The 22,328-nt window shown below is 27.0% G+C and overlaps 2 protein-coding genes across 3 annotated transcripts in view; both read right to left on the bottom strand.

Moving 5' to 3' along the window:
- Positions 1–5,608, bottom strand: part of LOC100166889 (disintegrin and metalloproteinase domain-containing protein 12) — a 28,177-nt gene extending 22,569 nt beyond the window's left edge. Inside the window, exon 1 of the mRNA XM_001952651.5 lies at positions 5,233–5,608. Coding sequence (XP_001952686.2) covers positions 5,233–5,341 — 109 coding nt within the window. The 5' untranslated portion in view covers positions 5,342–5,608. The remainder of the gene's footprint in view (positions 1–5,232) is intronic.
- A 6,750-nt stretch (positions 5,609–12,358) lies between these two features.
- Positions 12,359–22,328, bottom strand: part of LOC100166734 (probable sodium/potassium/calcium exchanger CG1090) — a 13,977-nt gene continuing 4,007 nt past the window's right edge. The window contains exons 2-10 of one of the 2 annotated variants that reach the window (XM_001943418.5): positions 20,295–20,603; positions 18,099–18,318; positions 17,310–17,598; positions 17,089–17,212; positions 16,804–17,013; positions 16,230–16,437; positions 16,035–16,136; positions 15,114–15,245; positions 12,359–14,818 (exon numbers count right to left, since the gene is read on the bottom strand). In XM_001943418.5, coding sequence (XP_001943453.2) covers positions 14,625–14,818; positions 15,114–15,245; positions 16,035–16,136; positions 16,230–16,437; positions 16,804–17,013; positions 17,089–17,212; positions 17,310–17,598; positions 18,099–18,318; positions 20,295–20,564 — 1,749 coding nt within the window. In that variant the 5' untranslated portion in view covers positions 20,565–20,603 and the 3' untranslated portion in view covers positions 12,359–14,624. The remainder of the gene's footprint in view (positions 14,819–15,113; positions 15,246–16,034; positions 16,137–16,229; positions 16,438–16,803; positions 17,014–17,088; positions 17,213–17,309; positions 17,599–18,098; positions 18,319–20,294; positions 20,604–22,328) is intronic. The other variant, XM_003243815.4, reaches the window with a different exon arrangement.

Here is a 22,328-nt window from a genome sequence, read left to right as displayed (position 1 = left end):
AAATCAATTTTCTCGAAAACAGAATTTGCGTAAAAATTTCCCGTTTTCCTTAATTTTTCTTTTGTTTTTCACGGCGCTTTTGAAAACTATTGGAAAAATACTTTTGACCCCCCCAAAGTACCAACTAGATTCACTTTCCTATCAGAAAAGGTACTGTTGAAGAAAATCCAAGCACTTTTACTGTCCTAAAAGGTGATGACAGACACAAAAAAAAACAAAAAAATAAATAAAAAAAAAACACACATCATTGTAAAATCAATACATTCATCGTTCCACTCAGAATCTAAAATTAAGAAAAAACGTGAATTTTAAGCAAAACCAATTTTGTTTTTTTGTTGTAACCTAAACATAAATAACAAAAGAGACTTGACATTTTACAGAATATTTATACATTAGAATTTAATAGACAATATTATGAAATAATTTCAAAATAATTTGGTTCATTAATTTGTAAACTATTTTGTGGTTTAAAATGTATACTTAAAGTTTGAAAATTAATACTAGTCCCTTATCAGTTTTTCCTACGAGAATTAAAAAAAAAGTTTAGCCTAAATCCACATAAATTTTTATGTTTTAAAAGTAATATAATATATCTTAGAGTAGAATTACTCATTGTAAAAATTATAGACATTAATATTTTTGAGTGTATGCGTATGACAATGACATATCGATTTATTTAAATATTGTCTCAAAAAATATAAAATCCATTTAAATCTACGAAAATATTTTGTTAAGACAAGTATATATAAAGTCAAATATTTAATACTAAAATATAAAACCGATATGTTAAACCCTAGATTCTACTCTAAGATTACTCAAAAGTTTTTTCTATTTTGCTCGTGTGTCTGAGAAAGAAAAAAAATATTGCACTAAAATTAGTAGAAGTCTAACGGTGTTGAGAAGATAGATGGGGGAATGGGGGATAGGTACAGAAAAAGTATTTTTGAAACATAAGTTACCCCTGTTACCAAGACAGAAATCAACTCATGCAGCAAGCAGAAACATCTTGATATTGAAATGGCTGTGACTAAAACAAAATAGAAAGGAGAAGTGATCCTTACGGAAAGCAACAGCTTATAACAGCATTTCTAGATCACATTTTAAGATATGTCACTGTAAGCACAATGTACAACTAATAGATGTGCTTATGGTTCATCTACTGGATTATGTAAATCTAAGTTTCAGAACTCATAGTAGTTTACTGTGTAACAATAAATGCTTAAAAACTGAACAGTAAACAACCGACACACAAAAAAAATACCAGGGTAATACATGGTATTAGATGCTTAATTTTATTACCATTGTCTTCTTTTATTAGAAATTTGCATTAATGACTTTTGGCATTTTTTCTGGTAGATAACATTATAGGTATATATAATTAAATATAAAGGGAAAATATTAGTTCTATAGAGTTTGAATATAATAGAAAAATTTGTTTTACAACAGAGGTGGTAGGTTATATGTAATCATATATATGCTCGTATATATGTATATATATATATATATATATATATGTATCATTGTATCAATCATTAAGGTGTAATAAAATATTATGCGTAATAACTATTAAAATATGTTGATATTTTTACTCACATTTATACGGGGGGCTGGGGCAAACTGGGGCATCTATTCGGCCCAGGAAATCTATATTTTGACCAACCCATGACATTTTGTCATTACAAAATGTAAAAACTTAAATTTGGTACCAATGTTTTAACAAATGATGGTTACATCTTCTATTCCTCTACTCATCTTCAATTTATTCAGGAAACAACTTAAGATTCAATGTGTTAAGAGGCTGTCAGCGCGCTATTTGTTTTCTCTAGCTCACACGCAACATAGGCAAAATGCATTTACGTAAACTCATTTTTTCTATGTGTTTAAGTAATCATAGAGTAAAGTCACCCATCACAAAAAAGATAGAGAATAATACTTTTGAGGGAATGACATATCAATTTGTCTAAATATTGTCTCAAAACAATTTAAACATCATTTAAATTTACAACATTTTTTTATTTATTTTGAAAGTGGAATACCAAGTCAAATAATAATAAAATATAAAATCGATAAGTCATTCCCTCAAAATTATTGTTCTCTATTTTTTTTGTAATAGTTGACTTTACTCTAAGATTACTTAAACGCATAGAAAAAATGATTTTGCGTAAATGCGTTTTGTCTATGTTGCGCTTGGGCCAGAGAGAGAAGACGAATAGTGCGCTGACATCCTCTTAAGTAATTAATAATTATCCAAACTCCAGTAGTAAGTACAGAATATAATGTATTACTTATTTTCTGTTACCTACTCTATAATTGAGTCATAACTGATGAAAAACATAGGTCGATCTTTAAACTGTTCTAACTTTTTCTCTCTCTCTAATTTTCTCGGCGCCACCCTTTCTTTAAGTTTCCATTTTAAACAACCAATAGTGAAGTAAAAATTACAAAATAACCAAACAACACACTACAATAAAATAAAAAACAAGTAAATAAATTCACTTTTATTAGTTAAAAACGTTATATTGGCCGTATGAATCTGTACTTATAGTTATCAGCCTATTAACCCATAAATAATATTATATTTTACTATTATATATATTAATATTATATTTTTTATTCTGTAAATACAATATATTAGGTACCTAATATTATTATACTTACTCGCTGACTAGACGTGGATATATTAATCAATTGGTATAATAAATGTCAGATTATTTATGTTTTGTTTTTCATTATAGCACTGGTTAATCAGATGCTATTTAATATTTTAAAATAAAAAACTTCAACAGTTATTATCAATTGTTGTTTTGTGTTTTTTTATTTTGAAGGAATTGTTAAGCTAAGTTCTTATAAAATGTTATTAACACAAAAAAATGCTAAATAAAAATACATTTATAATTTATATTTATACTGATTTTATTGTAAATATATAATAATAACAAATTATTTTTGAGCAGCTGCCCACCACAAAATTTCCCAGTATCCTGCCGGCCCAGTCCATCCTACATTTATACCTACGCATCACTTATTATTTATAAAAACTATCAATCTATAATCTGTAGGGACTGAACCGAAGATTGAACTGTATATTTAATATGTGTAAAAATGTTTTAACTTTATTAGGTAGGTAGTCATCATAGTCATCAAAACATAAAACAATTACCTAGGTATTATAAACACAAATTATATAATAAAAAGGTATAAAGTCAAATATAAATATAAATATAGCAGAAAATATTATGTTACTTCACGTGTTTGATATACCTATTAGTGGGAAAAAACTCAAAAAAAGTGAGATGAGGAGAATTATGTATGTGCAAAATATTTTAGCATCCCCCCCTCTCTTGGAATTCCTCAAGGATTTACGCCTGGTTTGTGTAGGGAGCATCGATTGAAAATACAAATGTCTGTTATATATAATATAATATGCTAGGTTCAGAGAAGACAATTTTAGCCTTGATTTTATCATGTGACATATAGGACATGGTTAACATCAGCTTATTACAATAATTGGCAAAAAATAAACATTTATTTGCATACAAGTAGACAACAATTATACAATATGGTGTATAAATAATAATGTATAGCTAGGTTAGGCCTCACCATTCACCAAGTACATTTCAATCTAAAATATTCCCAAACATTTTTTTAAAAACCACCACCTGCTTGGGGGCTGGCAAATAAAAATTTGATGCCAGTTAATTATTAAGTACTGCAATACATTGTAATGCATTATCTTATACTTAGATCTAGTTAATAGAAACCTCAATATAAGCTTATGATCTGGCTTATGAGGATCTTTTCTAGAATTGTACTTATAAAACTTTTTTTTTTTTAGTTAGGTACCTACTATAGACCTACAAGGGCCGTAAATTTTCGGCCCGGTCCGGTCCATCGATTTTAGCCCGGCCCTTTATTTTAATTTTATTTTAAAGGCCCACCCCAGTCCTATGTCACTACAGGCCACGACGGTTTTCTGAGGACCTGGCCCGGCCCTTACAGGTCTTTAGTACCCACACAGATAAAGAATGGTATCATTTTTACCCATCATTGAAATTAATTAGGCTTTAACCTTCAACTTACTGCCTAAATGCTGGCCCCAAATGTATAGCTATATAAATGAAAATTAAGTAAATAAATAAATAATAGATAGGTACCTAAGTGATAATAAGTTTAATTTAATGTTATAACCTTACAAATCTATAAAATAATATTATAAGTATTGTACACAGATTAGACTTTTAGGGAGAGGCTTAAAAGCCTCTTAGGGGGCTTAAGACCTCCATGTATTCCTCCCCCCTCCCATGTTAATAATCGCCCATCACCCAATGTGATCTTCATATCAATAATAATTCAGGGATGAATGCTATTAGAAAAAAAATATAATCTTCAATTTTAGAAACCAATTATCATGACAAAATAGATTATATAGAATAGATATATTTTGTCATGCCAATTATAATATAAAAATGTGTACTCGATTAAATTGTCTCAGAATACCAGTTGGAAATTTGAATAAAAAAAGTACAAGACTTATGTTTACTAGTTAAAAACAGCAAATATTATTAGAACATGGATATTATGCATAAAACTATTGTTTAAACGGAGTAGACAATAAAAAAAAAAATCACGAAGATGAATATAGTCTATAGCACATATGTATTTAGCTATCGATGGCAATATGCCAATAATACCTACTAATGGTAGTAATTTCTGAACTTAAATAACACATTAGTAAATTATATGTCTTCAACATTGTAATTCAAAGAAAAAAAATTATACACTGACTAGCCATAAAAAATTATCCCCCATTGAATAAAATGATAAATTTAACTATGCACTCAATTCAGTAGACTGTACATCTTGTTAAATAAATCTACATGATATATCTTTACCATCAGATTTAAGATAATATGCTAAAAATAGCATAATAACAAGTACCGACATTATAATTTTTTATTTAATAAGAAAAGCTTATGATATATTTGTTAAATGTAATATGATTCAATCAACAATATGGTCTAATTTAAAATAGTAATAACAAACACTATTTAATAAGACGATTTGAGCACCTACATTGAGTTTGATTACGACTAGCGATATCATAAAATCAAAATTAAAATTAAAATTAAATACCTATAAATTAGGTACCTACCATTTAGTATACCTATTATACCTAGATCTAATAAGATATATCATGATGGATACAATTAATATATATTTTAAAGTACTCACAGCAAACGCATTGAATATGGGCTAATGTTAAGAATATGATAACTAGCACTTTGACAATAAGCAGTATACAATGATGATCTTTTGTGGTGAGCATATCGCCGATGAACATTCATCAAGCTCAGTACGTTGTTAAATTTTACACCAGTGTAGTAAAAAATTACGAGTATAGATATGCTGATACTATCAATATAAAACGGTGAAAACTTAACACAGTAGTCGAACAATAACCGTAGAAAACGAAAATGTTGTTATTAATAAATATTAAATAGTTGAAATATTATAAAAGAATTCTATTATATTTTCACATGCGACGTGCCGAACCTACACATGAGCGGACGGAACAGATGAGCGAGCGATAATTAACTAAACGTTATTAAAAAAAAAAACTATCACGATTTTATTTTTTACCATTGCCACTTCCTTTTGATATAAGAGGACTTCTATTATCACTATTACTCCCACTTATCAACAACAGTCAACAATAATAATAAGATACTATTTTCAGAGGTCGCAGTGCAGCCAGGTCCGGCCGCTTAGGAAATCTTTAATCCCATACTTGTCTATGTACAAGTTACAAGACGTCTGGGGAGGGACGGATCTCAAAAACGCTGATTCTAATTAATGCTAACATAGTAACATTTATACTTTTATTCTGTGATGCTAATATAGACTATAGTAATATGCTAGAAATTATATTAGACAATTTGTGCAATAATAATAATCTATATATATATATATATATATATAAGAATCTAACTTAATTTTGGAGACGAAGGAACCGGTTTGTAAGTTTGTTTGTACATATATTTATTATATTTATTATTATTATTATTATTATTATTATTATTGACTATTTATTTATTTGTTTGCACTTGCATTTTTCCATTTAAAATATATATTATTCATTGAACGAATAATTTATTGTTACATTTTTTCTACCTTATCTCTATTCTATAATAAAAAGAATAAAATTTACCATGCTGCTGTGGTTGAATTTAATATGTAGGATATATAATTTTCAGAAATTAGCAATAACAATAACTACAATATGTAATTATATTATATTATTTGTATAGCCAAAAAATAATCATATGTTTTTAAATTAAATGATAAAAAAATAATTTCTTCCGGAGGAAGGTCGGGCAGCTAGTATTATTATAATTTGTAATATGCAAATATTTAATATATGCAATCAAAACAACAATAATAATAATAACAACATAGTCTTCATGTGGTCAATAAGTATACTATTATAGTAATTTTACTCATGAGTCATTTCACATTTGAGTCATTTTTCTTCTTTTTATCCTAACGTAGCTATATCGCGATAATATTACGAATTATCTATTAAATTGCAATAGGAATGATTTTATTGAGCATTATAAACGACACTAACGAGACACGAGTCGTACACAGCGTTTATGCATCGACTCGATTGCCGTTTATACTGTAAAATTTGTAATATTATAAATACAGACAATGTTGTATACTTGTATGTATACCTTGTTGTATACCTTTGCCACCTAGTAAATTATGTTATTGTCGAAGAAGCGGCGCTCGGGGGGTGTGCAATTATTATGTTTATTGCACATAATAAATAATAGGTAATCAATTGTTAAGTTATCGTAGTAGTATATTAGTGTCTTTTATAATAAAAAAATAAAAAAATAATAATAATCATGTCATAAAACTAGTTACCTCGTCTTCCGCATTATGAAAAACTAATATTAACACAATATTATCGTGTAATAATTTGAAAATAGGTAGGTACATAATATATTATGCGTATTTTTTGTAAAGTGTCCAGAGGCATACTCAGCTTTTTTATAAGGGGGAGGGGCATAATATGACATTTTTCACTATTCTCCGACCACGTTATATATACCTAGGTATCAGTAAATACTAAATATACTATCATTGCTCTGTCATATATTTTATATGACGAAAATAAGCCAAAGGGGGGATATGCCACGCTTTAACGCTTCCACTCCACCATTTCTTCATCCCTTACTGGTCCAAAAATCTTCCTTGAGATTTTTCTTTTAAAAACCATCAGTTTCCTCTAATCTGTCTTCTACATCTCCGCATCTTAAGTGATTACTGAGCGTATTAGTGTAATTTATAATTATTTACTCATTTCTATCGATAGATACCTACCACGACCCAAAAATCGTCGTAGGTAACTCATCATTAGCAGTGATTCAGTGCTTGGAACTGAAATTAAAAATACCAGTATTTGAACGAAACTTTTTGAAAATATTGGAACTGGATCCTCGCTGAATCCGTTTTTCGATTTTCTTAGGAACCTAAACCTAAACCGAAACCAATACCGATATTTTGTTGATAGGTAATTTTTTGTTTTTTTTTTTTTTTTGGAATTTGTTTAACTATTTTATATATTTAGGTAGTACTGTAGTAAATCATAATAATACCTAGTTGATTCATTAAATTTGGTTAATCAATAGGTATCAGAAAACCATAAACTATAACTTATGAACAGTTACCAAAATAAAAATATATGAATAATTAATATTGTCAATTGTCATTAGCCCGTCAGTTAGTCAATACCCGTAGTCATGATTATTTCCCTGCCTATAGTTTATAATTTAAGAAAAATAGTTTTGGATGACAATAGTGATGTTGAATGAAAAGAACAGTAATCAAAACTTTTATTCTATAATTTTAAAAACCGTAAATGAAACCAAAAAAATCATATAAATTCTAATACCTAGTCTTGTCCATGACTCACGGGTCTACACTTACTCTATAGAAGCATTTGTTTCCTGACATAATTATTTATGCTATTTCTTTATCAATCTCTTTTTTTTTTTTGTCAATATCGAACCTAAGTATTTATATATTGTTTGGCTTTGCTGAACTCGTAATTATTAATTTAAAGATGCTTACGTAGCTGCAAAAAACTGATCAGCCAATAAAATTATTAGTTTTATTTATACACCTACCTAGGCGGAAATCTTTTTTATTTGTATTTGTATCTACTATACACCCAATTAGCAAAATTAATTAGTTTAATATGTTAACTAAAAAGTTCATTGACGTGTGATATTAGGTTTATTAATTATATATTTATATTCTAATTCTTATAAAAATACTGAACGTCTAATCATTATTATAATTTATATAGTAACCATGGGCGCAACTAGGGTAAAATGTATGGGAGTGCTAAAATCTAAAGCACAACACGAAACCCCCCCCCCCCTTTTTTTTTGGCAAAATTATTTTATGTAGGTACATACAAATTTAATGTTTTTATACAATCATTAAATAATCTAACATAAAATATCAATTCAGCATATCACAATATAAATTTATTAAATAATAATGCTCATATTATAATAAATTTATTTTTCTATTTTTAGTTAATGCAAACTTATTTAGAATTTTTTCATTATCAATGTTATTTGTAATGTCTCTTTCAATACATAATGAGGCTAGAGTATAAAATATACTCGCAACACGCAGCCAAATGTGAATAACTATATAATGACGGCCCGTATTATTGTACCCAAATGGAAATATTATTTACAAGACATAAATAATTTTTAAATCCGAAATCGATAACGTCTTATTAAATTGTATTCTATTATTAGTTTATTGTATTACGCCGACAGTACACTCTTCGCTCTCTTCTCGTCTCACCTATGTACGGGGCAAGTGGCGACGTTATCAGATATCTACATACTGCTGGCATTATAATATTTAACGATACAATTAATAATGGTTATTGAGCGTTAGTGGGGAATCTAGGAAAAATGTATTAAAATAAAACCTACTGATTCTACGTATTGTGTACACGGTACATTTTAACATGTAATAAACCCATTTTAATAAACGCATTTGATGTTTCCATTGACCATTAGAGATTAACAATATTTAACTAACCTAACAATATTTTAATAATTTATCAATTTTACCAGTCAATAATTTATTATTTATAAAATCAGAAGTGTTACTGTTACCGATATTGTAAAAACCGGTACAGAAAATTTGGGAGTGCTAATTTTGATATTGGGAGTGCTAAGCACTCCCAAGCCCCCCCTAGTTGCGCCCATGATAGTAACCCACCTACCTTCTTTAAAAAAAAAATACTAAAAATACGAGAATATGCTCAAATATCATAATATATTAAGTTGCGGTTATTTTTTGGTTTGATAATTAGGTATTATGAGTACCTATGTACATAATAATTAATTTTAATATTTAATATAATTGAACAAAAAAATATTATATAACAAAATAAATATTTGGTTTTTACATTGAACATTGCATAACAACAGGTAACCACACACTTATACCAGCTTATACCTGTAATAAAATGTCCATGTAATATTTCCCTTTAATAAATGATTTTCTATTCTGTCATCATAAGATAATCATTAATGATTAATCATCCATGGACCATGATTATGTTAGGTTAAGGTATTCATTAAAAATTGACCTAAATATTTGTAACTATTTATTCTGAAATATTAAAACAACATATTATTATTTCTTTGTAACGTTTCTTTTTGCTGTGGGCATTTTAGGAATATACACGTCATTTATATTAACTGGAAATATATAAAATATTGTTTAATATTAACCATCCACAATGAAAACAGTCAATTAGCTTTGCAATTCTATTCTTCGTAAAATTAAGTAACATGGAATTTGATAAAAAAAAAATGTCTATATCTTGAATAGTTATTATACAGATTACAGAAATACTAATAATAAATATTGAAATTGTAAAATATAATATAAATATTAAATACACATATAACAATTTTAATTAAAATCCTATCAAATCATAAAATATATATGATGCATACAACTGCACATGAACAATTTACTACAGATAATAGCATTGATAAATTATACAATGTGTATTTAATCAATGATAATAGATAGATAGATAGTAATATTATACATAATTTAGTATAAATACCTACTATTCTCTATTTCTCTATACAAGTTTTGCCTATGATTTAAATCGTTTAAATGTTTAATTAATATTTAATAATGTTATATTATAGTACCGACCATTGGGTGACCAACCTTATTAGATAGGGTTCAGTTTATTTTAAAAATGATATATTTGTAATTTGTTTGTCAATTTTAAAACTTAAAATTATAATTTAATGTTACATTTTAATAGGATTAAATTAAGAAAATAATTACATTAAAAAAAAAATTATTTTGTTTGTTCACAACATACCGTGTTTTGCTTCAGTAATTATTTAATAAAATAATTTTATTGATACTATTTTTTTTTCTATTTATAATTTTTTTTTGAAAACAGCCAAGTATTTTACACTTGTATTCGAGAAAAATTAAAATAATAGTGATTGCCAAGGTGACAGAGTTATGCTTCTAATTTTGAAGATAACTCAAAAACACGAATTTTTTCAAAGTTGAGACCTTCACTGATGAATTCTTTGCATCAAAAACACCTACGTAGTAGGTACAAAATTCTGACAAAATTCTTGCCATCCAAGATGGGCCGTTTTAAGAAAAATATATATAGGCACATGCACGCAGTAATTTGTTTGTTAATAGTTAATAGGTACTATGGAGTATATTATTATGATTATATTATCAGTTGATTAATTTAACGCAAAACACTCATTATTATTTCAAAAACTATTAGTTTTTGAAAATATTTTTTTACGTACTTTTAAAGCTTTACGAAACAACATTTTTGAAAAAAACTATTCTTACAAATTTTTATCGATATCATTTTTTAAATTCATTCTGTCGCGTATCGGGGGAAATGTTATCGACTATAGAGGAATAATCGCAATGATAATATTGTTATCGGCTAGTGAGGCCGACGGGTGCCCTCGATCAATTTTGTATATAATTTAGTCGTCGTCGAAAAAGAGCGAGCGTGACATGTCGGCTCCGCATTAGTATAGAAAAAATAAAAGTATTTTATACTCTATTTGCGCAATTGCTTATAAATTATTAATTAAAATAGTCGTCTAATCAACCTGAGTATCCGAAGTAACCAGTATAGGAAACTTACAGTCCACTCCGCAACACATTCATTTTTTGAAAGACAAGTGACAACGTACATTTTCACCAAGGAATTTCTGAAATATACCTGCTGAATTTTAGTATATTATTAATAAATAATGTTTACTGAGAAAAGAAGTTTCATCCAGTAAATTATTCAATCATTTATTAAATCTAAAATTTTAATATTTTCTTAATGTATCACGACTAAAATAAATATACAATTTTTATTTTATATTTAACTATTGGTATTATGATTGTTTGACGTAAGTGGTTGTGTACTTGTGTATTGTTAGCTTATCTTGTATTTAGAACTAATGTGTATCTATAAGTATTAAAATTCAAAGTACAAAATTGCCCTGCTACGAAAGTCGAAAATAAAATATATTATGCTTAGATATAAAACTATAAGGATTCGCATTTTAAGTTATATATTATATAAACTACGGTCCACGAACGTTGTAAAAGGTTAAGTCACTAAACCAGATGAATAACCAAGATTTCTTTTAGCCAGGTTTAGGGGTACTATTTGTGTATTTAAATTGTAAATATAACATATATATGGGGCTAACACACGCTCTACATTGTGGTCATCAGTCTGTTCATATTAAATATTAATATTATAAAATATGAAAAAGAACTATATATAAATATGACAACATACTTATTTTGAAAAAAATCTGAATTCATATTTAGGTAGCACATTCATATTTTAATTTTTGGCATAAATACCGTCAATGGAGATGAGATGTGTTTCAATTAAGATATACCATTTGATGAAAGTAAATCGGTATAAAAACTTAAAATGTTGAATAGGTAATTTAAAACATGTAATAAATTCTGAGTTGGACAGTTTTTCAGGGTGTTCAATTTATTATTCATACACTTTATAGTTTATACTGTACATAACATGTACGTGACATTTTTTAAAATCTATATTATATTTAAATTTATAGGTTTCTTTTAATAATTGAGTTTGATTTTTTTGTTGGAATTTTAGAGTCAACAAAAATTTAACTACTATAGGTATTAGGTAATGTATTATACCTACACTGGAAAAAAAAAATTGACAACGATGATAAGAATATGAGATGTAGTCATGTAGATATAACTAATATGATTCTGCAGGTATTATATATTTATATGTTATGCACTTAAACAGTAGCATTTCTAATACTATAAAGTACAAAACTACAAACTAACAAAACATATTTTATACACCGATAGATAAATAAAGGGATACATAATATGAACATAATATGATAGGTAAATTTCGGTTATTTAAGATGGCATAGTTAAGTAGTTTATTACTTGTAAGTTGTAATCCGTAGGTATTAACATATATGCTATTGACGATTTATCCTATGGGTGATGGTGGTGGGCACTGGGAACGGAGAGGCAGTTGCCTCCCCCCAACAATTACAGCCTGCAAGTGCCGTCTATGGGTATTAGGTTAGGAAGGTTAAGATATATATTATATATTATATTATACATCTATTTACTATAGTTTAGATGACTGTAGGATGTCAAAGAAAATGAACATACGCAGTATATTTACTTAAATGTTTTTTCGATATAAATAAATGGATTTAACTGTGTAACAATAGTACATGACTAACTGAAATCAGTATATATATTTATATATTAATATATAATTGTAATATAGTATAGTAAATTTTAAAATTTTTTACATTATTAACATATAATAATTAATTTAAGATAACTTCAAACACGCATAAAAGTAGTTAACATATCGATATACTCGTGGTCGTGGGATACCTATTGCATTATAAACATTTATTAAGTAATTAAAAATTAGTTCAATTGTTAATTGTTGTATAGGTATAGGTATTTGTGCTTTCTATTAGTTTTAATAAACTAATATAGTATCGTCTAATTATCATTACCAATAGGCAATAATGTTTTAATGTTAGTTCGAAAATAATAATACATTTAATGTTCGAGTATATATATAGAATATTGTATAAGTGTATAACCATATAGGTAAATACTAAATAGGTTTTATAGATATAGGTAAGTGATAAGTCATGTAACTAACTTAAAAAATAGAAGATGATAACATAATTATTGTATAACTAGTAAAATATTATAGCATTAAATAAAAACTAAGTAACAATTTAGAGTTACAAATCCAATTTACTGCTTATGCATAAAAAAAAAAATTCGGAAATTTTTTAATTATAGTCAACAAGGATAGGTATTAGGTATATTATAAAAGCATAATGGTATGAAGAATATTAATTAAGCAGAATATAATATGGTAAAGGCCAAAGGGTAGGTAATATATATATGATGGAATTTATAGTTTAAAAATTACTTATAAGTTATTATAGTGTTATATATGATACGGTACTCATATTATATAAGTATAATTTATATGACGTAAACAAGCTAAAAGTTTAATAACATTGTCTTAAAATTAACTATCTATACAAATTTAATAATATATGACTTATGAAACTAATTATTGTCTCGATTATAATAGTATCAAATAAATTATTTAATACTATTTAATGATATTATTGAAGTTAAATAAATTGCATTAACACTTAAGTTTAGAGTAGGTAATCATAATTGTTTTCTAAATATATTATTTTATTGCAAATATTTATATTAATAATATTCAGACCTTTTAATAAAACAATAATAAAAAAAAATGTTTAATAACAAAATAATAATAAAGTAATAACATTAAAAAATGTTAACTATATTTACCTAGGTATATTATTAATAATTGGAGATATAATAATAATAAATATTATTATTTTCAACTAACATAACATGTTAGTACCTAATTACGAAATGTTGTTTAAATTATGCCATAATTTCAATTGATACAACTTTGAAAATTGTACCTACAGAAAACCAAAAATTTCAAATTGGAAAGCAAAACGTGGTTCCATACCCTATAAAATGTAATAGAACAATATATTATACATTTATAACTAATCTAAATTGTGCGATTTATAATAACATAACTTTTATTTAACTTATGGTCCAACACGAAAAAATAAAACTAAAAAATATGAAGACAGCATATTATCAAAAGATAACATCATTGGCATAAGTTTTCTAATATGTCCAATTAAAAATAATTATTCCAGATAATATCAGCATTAATCCCAGAAAACGCATATACGCAATTTAAGTATAATAGCTTAATGTATTATACCTAATATTATATATTTTCTTTATAATATATTACTTATACAAAAAAATCACAGGATGCTGAACTGTCAGGCACGACAGGAGAATAACGTTATTTTGAACGAAAAATACAAAACAAACTTATTTAAAACCAAAATGAATTAATAAATCAAACGTAACCTATTGTTTAAATATTTTATATAACATTAATAGTCGGTCAAGCAGCTGGGTGGATTCATAGTACCATTCATCTCGTATAAACTAGCTATTGCGATGAAAATCAAATACCACAACATAAGGACAGCTCCGAATTTTCTATCCAACTTCCATCCATTCATGTGCGTTGCCACCAATAAAAATACTACGGTCGATAGAAGAGTTAATGTGCAATAAGTTAAACCTGTAACAATAATAACAAAATTATATCATAGTAAGTTACACGATATGCTGATATGTATACATGGTATGCATATAATATGCAAGCGGGGTGTAACTATAAAATTAAACTCATACAAATAATAGGTATAAAAATAGATAAACTATAAAGAAAGACAGATCTAAACGTTAAAACGTATACCTACCTAAAATATGTCTAATGATTCTAATAAATAACAAAATTATAAATATTAAATACCAACAATTATCAATAATTAGTTTTGATAATGTCAAAAATGTTAATGGAATATTTTTCTTACCTTTACTGTACACTTTTACTGTGCTCCCGGGATTAAATACAGCAGTTTGCAAAAACCACGGAAGTCCTAGACATACTAATATGTCAAACACGTTACTTCCAATTGCGTTAGATACAGCCATGTCACCGTAACCTGAAATTAAATTTGGCAATATGATTATGAATTTATGAAGCTTGATTTACGAAGCATATAATTATAAAGAATAATAACTTTTGTTATTTAATTATAGGTACCTACATACGTACATTTATATGTTAATACTTTACTAGTGGCTGAAGAAACATGTATTTTTTATACGTTAAAAGCAATTTACTATCCGAAAAAAAAATAAATATTATACTTTATTTGGCTTTTAATTTTAAAACTAGTTTTAATTTTCAAACCTCTTATAGATATAGATATATATATATATATATATATATATATATAATATACCTAGGTTCAATTTAGAAATTTATTTTTTTTATTCCGTAACTGTGTAAATTATAAGCATATTTTCAAAAAAATAAACTTACTATGCATAAATACCTATTATAATCAATGAGTACCTATACTATACTATACTTATAAGTATAATAATATGTATAATTTATATTAATTAAACACAAAATAGGAAATCTATATTTCCGATTAAACCTATAAAAGACAGGCTGATGAATTAAAAAATGAACTTAAAATTAATATTAAAGACCTTGGATGTATCTAAGAATTGTGTGCCGGACTATTAAACCACTGTTACATGGTAAAACTAAGCACTATATTAATACGGTGTATTTACACTAGTATCTCATTAAAAAGAATATTAGTATTTGAAAAATAAAAAATATGTCTTATTGATAATTATTATGTCTTTATAACATCACGTTCGAAGTTTGTAAATTATATTTTATTTAGATACTTTTACATATTTTGAAACCTTACCTTCTTTAACTACTGAAAGACTTGATAGAGCGTCTGGCACACTTACTCCAGCTGCAACAAACGTTAGTCCCATGACTGTATCTGGTATCCCAAGTGTATTACCTGTAGTGAGTTTAATTTAATTTAATATACGAGTAGGTACGTTTCAATAAAATAATTTACAATACACATTTTATTATTTTCAGTAGAACTTACCAATTACTGTGATCATCCAGACCATAATATAAGAATACACAGAAATCCATAGCATAGATATAACAAATGTTAATCCATACCAGTTTTTGAAATTTTCTTTTCGACAGTCCGGCATTGTATAATAACAAGTAAAATAAATTGGATACATAACGGCCCATTGAATAACATGTAAAATATTTCCATTTTCCGGCTTAAGCAAGGGATTTACCTAAGTTATAATAAGCAACAATAAAATATATTATCCAATTTTATTATTTTTAAATAGTTCTAAATTATTTATTCGTATATTTATAAATATTCAACCTTTGAAAGTCATATGTATTTATGACTTATGTATAGGTATCATCTAAAATATTATTACGTCATGTATAATAGTAAAATATTTAATAATTAAATGATTTCGTCTATTATACATAAGTACATAACTGTAAGTTATACCTAAGGTGGACACAACTAGATACATTTATGATAAAATATTTATGTAATTTTTCAAATACTTAAAATTTACCTATATATATATATATATATATATATATATATATATATATAGGTATAAGATTTATTATACACATACCTCATCAGCTTCATGGTACACTTTTGGTATATAATAATCTGGATTTTGTTGTATTTGTTGATTTTTCTGCTGTTGGTTTTGTTCTTGTTGGTCTATGCCTGTTGATCCAGTAGTATCATACCCCGTCGGACTTTTAGTACCAGTCAATTGAATTTGTTCTTGGCCTTCTTTGATATCTGATGTTTGTTGATCCGCAAACAATTCGTTTATCTGTAATATAAAATATTATATTATATAGTTCCAATTCAGTATCGTGTACAAAATAGTCAATGAGTATTCAATAACTTGTCCGTGATTTCTTGGTGGAAAAGGTAAGTTCCACGTATTGGCCCATGCTTCCAGGTACAAGTTGTAATACAGCGCCACACAATATACGACATACGCCAGAAGCAACATAGAACTTTCGATCCTATAGTGTTAGATAAATGTAAATTATAAATATTATGAACTGTGTGTTTTAACCAAATACAAGTATAGGTTTATAGGTTAAAACTATGTAGGTATACCATGATATAGTTTCGTTATAGATGGCTAACAGCATGATGAGTATGCTTATGGTGTAGAAAAATGAATCCCTGCAAAGCGGCCACCAGTTGAGGTAAGTCACGGTTGTAGATGCTAAGCCACAGACGGCTATGACAAACATGATATTGAAAACGGCAGATCCGATGACTCCGCTAACACCTATATCGTCTTTGGCTAGAAATACACCAATGACAACGGTAGCCAATTCAGGTGCAGAGCTACCAGCCGCCATAAATGTTGCACCCGCTACATCAGGGCTTACTTTAAGTTCTAAAAAAAAAAAAATTGAAATTTGAAAATAATTACCGTTATCAATTAAAATATATTCAATTAATTAACTTTTAAATGTTTAGTATCTTTAATCACACTTTGTTTTAGTTTAATATTGAAAAATTACGATAGCTGGTAGGTACATCATAATAATGATGCATAATGTTAAGTAATAACATAAAGTCTTAAAATGTTCTTTCTCCAGTCTTACTAGAAATTGAGTTTATAAATATGAAGCAGGGCATTAATTTAAATCTAATTATGGAGTATAAATGCATTATGTATATATGTATATATTATATTATACAGCGAAACCTCAAAATATTGGACACTATCGGTCTCTGAAATTTTGTCCCCTATTCGGAGGTGTCTGCTATTCAAATAAATCAGTTTGTAGAAAGTTTATAGTTTGTTCAAAAAAAAAATGTTGGCCATTTGGTGTCCGATGGGGGAGATTTCACTGTATTAGATGTAGGGAACACTGATATAATTATATTTACCTTCACAAATTCTATCCAATGACTTTACAAAATAGTGATCACATACGATTGCTAATCCTAAGAAGCTATAAATACATATAATTATGTGGATTAATATTCCTCCTCGTCGTCTCACCGAGGGTCTCATAAAAGGCCTGGGGAACTGTTTTATTGCTGGTGGAGTGCATTTCTCAGCCGCTTCGTCGGTAATAATTGTTGTTGTGTTTGCTGTATTTAGAACCTGGAAATTAATTTTTTATCTAATTTTAATCAAATATGGAAATATGAGATTACAATTTATTATATAAAATAAAATTCTAATTTTACGATATATTTATGTAATAGTATATATTGTGTGGCAACTGGCAAGGGCGGGAAGTGAGCGGAACGAGCTGCAGGTGAGGGCCGCATTTCGCCCAAGACTGACACTGCCTTCCCACACGAGCCACACATACCACGCCTCTGAGTTCATCGATTACACCATCACATAAAAGGTAATGCAGGCTACAGGGATCTATGCAATAGAGTTTGTGTTTTGTAAGGAATTTGATATAGATTTCAGTGTCTGGTTGTACAGGGTGATATGCACGCCTAGCACTTTTGGGGATTTCCAGTTTACCGCCCACTGGGCGGAAAAAGATCGCTTTCCAACGCTTCAACCGTAATCGAAAACTAAACTTTCGGTGCAGGCGTGACAAAAAAATGATTACAGGGTCTTCTCAAATTTGTGTGACAAAAATACAGATGGGGATCACGTAAAAATACCATTATATATAATCATTACCAATTTTGGTACACGACATTTGAAAGACCTTGTATATAGGTATAGTATATACATTTATAATGAAAAGATATATTTTTAATTTTTATATTTTTATAAATTGCCATTTATTTATAAAAAGTTTATAAACGATGGTTACTTTAACAAGTATAAGGGTGAATAAAGTTAAGCCAGTTTCAAATGTTAGAACTGCGTGTATTTTTAATTTTCTAAAAAGAAAATATCAATAAAAGTTCGTTATTTTTGAATTAATAATCAGTGTTCATTATTAAAAGAATCATTAGGTATCTAAAAGTGTTGTTTTTGGTTTTATTGTTTTAATGTCATTTCGATCGGTAAACATTAAATAAGACTATAGCAAAAAACTTAAAATTGTGAAAGGACTTATCTACTCAAGGAAAACACAGGAAAAACCAAGTGTAGGTACTTACTTAGTAAAAAATTATTATATGCACATGTTTTAATTCTATTCGAATAAGAAATTATCCCGATTTCATTTATGTGGAAAAAGACATAATAATAAGAACTGTGATTCAAACTTTAATATTTTTAGTTCTACAAAAAAATTGGGAAAATTGAGTTAGCATAATATATTAATTGTATTAACATAAAAATTATACCGTATACATCTATACATTAAAAAAAAAACTAATAGTGTTGTAGATTTATCTTTTATATTATGATTTATGATCGTGATGGTATAAAGCAAGATGTGTACCAATGTTTATTATTTATCTGCCTCGATGGTAAAAAATAAAAATATTTATTTAAGTAGGTTGTACGTATTTCTTATATAATATTGTTATTTATATTTAAATGGGAAATAGTATATTACTTAAATTATGTTATAAAATGTATTTTCTATTACTTTTAGTTTCTCAGCACTTAAATATTATCGTATCTAATGTATTTTTTATTCTTTAAAGGATATTATGCATTGTGAATTTTAGTTGGAAACAATTTTTAGTGGTATTCAAGCGTGTAAACACCAATATGGGTATTTCACTGTAATTAAAAAAGTAATTAGAACGACAAACAGTCACCCATTACAATTTATGGTATTATATTGGTATTTGAGTATTTATAATTGATTTATCTACAGAAACAGAACCATTTATAAATGGTATTTAGTCATAATGTATGTCATACGTATCCAATTATCATAATACAGTACCTACATAATATATTGATAAAATTAAAAAATATATATATACATTAAATTGATTTTTTATAAGCCAAATCATAACTGTATATTAGGTATAGCCTAAATTAGTGTATTATATTTTAGTATAAATTATTAATATGCATTTAATTTATCTTATACTAAATAAACTATACAAATTAAAATATGTCAAAGTGGTAAAAAAATGTACATTTTTAACTTTTAAATACCTACCTAACAACTGTAATATTATCGTAATAATAAATATAGATACCGAAATGCTTTCCATAGTTTGGTTTTCATTTTGAAGTAACGATTGTGTCGGAAGAATTGTTTGGCCGTCTCCAGACGCGTAAATATCATCCGTGGTCAGTAGGTCTGCGGATGAAGATTGCTTGACACTGGACGACAATGGAATAGCTGTCGTGCTTGTCCCATTGCTCTGAGTACAATCTATGATTGCGGTTAGCGCGGCGTAAAGCAATAGAAAGCCACCCCATATCAATATTGAACATGATCTACTTGGTCTCCTCTGTCCAACCATATGACGGACACGCAGTACGTTCTAGAACATAATATATACCTATAAAACGTTATGAAAAAAGTTATTTTTAAATAAAATAAGTAATAACTAATAGGATATATGGCTGTATAAATATATAGATTACAGCGTACTTAATTTATCTTAAAAATTACTATTAATATGTATATATACAATTATACAATTATATGACAATTATATTATATTTAAATGTCAGTCGGCATAGGTATAATGTATAATGTATATATATCATTTTTGAATCGTACTTATAATATTCATATTATTTTATCTAGTATAGGTACCAGAGGAACTGTCATTATTATTTCAGCTATTAGTATTATTTATATATTGAACTCGACACCAGAAATATAATTGTTTATCAGGTACTTTTTTTTTTGTATAGTCTTTACTGTATGTTATAAACTATTTTTTCATAAAAATTAAAACCTATTTTTCGATAGTTGTATAATTAAAAATTGTGTATATAATTATTGACTATTGTATATGCACTTTGCACTTTGCACTTTGCACTTTGCTATCGACTATCATACACCAAAAATTATAAATACAAATAAAAAATCGCGAAAAACGTTACGACTTTGCCACACCCATTTTTAACAAAATCAATTTGGTTATTATTCAGAAAATAACCATTTTAGAGCAGTGGTGCCATTTGAGATTTTTAATAGCTGTGCCAAAACTTAAGCACGCCAATTTTTTTTATTGTAATGGCACTTTTTTTTCATCATGTTAAATACTAAATACATATATTTTATTCAGCGTCAAAATTTTAAGTTACCTAGTTAATTTATAACTTTTTTTTCACCTTTTGGTGTACATTAATCTAAAATAATTATATATTAATTTATTAGGTACATTTATCCAATACAATATATTTTTTATTAATAATTATAAAATTTCACTAATACTTATAACTAAATTTATTATTAAAAAAAATATAATTCCAATTATAGCAATATCTTATATTGTAAATTAATATTATAAGCTGATAATATTATTTAAAAAGAAGGTAAAATTGAATTAGAATACCATAGGTGCTATTTTCAATTACACCTTCTCCTTATCATTTTAGAAAATCCATTTATTGTTTATCTTTCAAGTTTATTTTGTTAGCGTTTTCATTTTCTACAGTTAAAAAACCTACAGTTCTTGAGATTCTAAGATCTAAGATAACATCTTACATTGATTGATTTTAGATTTATTCTTTTAAGTGATGAAAAAAATCTTTCATTTATTTCAGCATTAACTGGAGATTTTAATATAATTTGAAGTATTTGGCGAGATTTTTAAAACATGTTTAGAAATTGTTTAAATGTATCAATAATTTAATTCAAACCCGGTTGGAAAATAATTTTATATTTAAGTAATGATTTTTCAGAAGTAAATTGAATTGAAATTTCCAACACATATATTTTAAACATTGGAAGAGGTTAAATAGTGTGGAAGTTTAAAAATTCTTCATTGAAATAGTTGGGATTGTTATCATCATTAATCAAATATCTGAAAAAAAGATTTTCATCCAGTTTTGTGGGCTCGTGGTTGTGACTATAATAATGACATATAGTCATAATATTATATAATACATTAATATACGTATATAATTCTACGTATCTACACGTACATAATTTTACTAAAGGTACCCCCGAAATATATTATAACAGGTCATCTGGAATTTTGGAATTTGTGTTTTTCGTTCACACCTATTGACTATTCATATACATTTAGCATCAATGACGGAGATTTCTG

Source organism: Acyrthosiphon pisum, chromosome A3 (genome assembly GCF_005508785.2).
Source record: "Acyrthosiphon pisum isolate AL4f chromosome A3, pea_aphid_22Mar2018_4r6ur, whole genome shotgun sequence".
NCBI classification, from domain to species: domain Eukaryota; kingdom Metazoa; phylum Arthropoda; class Insecta; order Hemiptera; family Aphididae; genus Acyrthosiphon; species Acyrthosiphon pisum.
The sequence above is the reverse complement of the archived record's forward strand: the minus strand, read 5'-3'. Positions and strand labels throughout refer to the sequence as shown.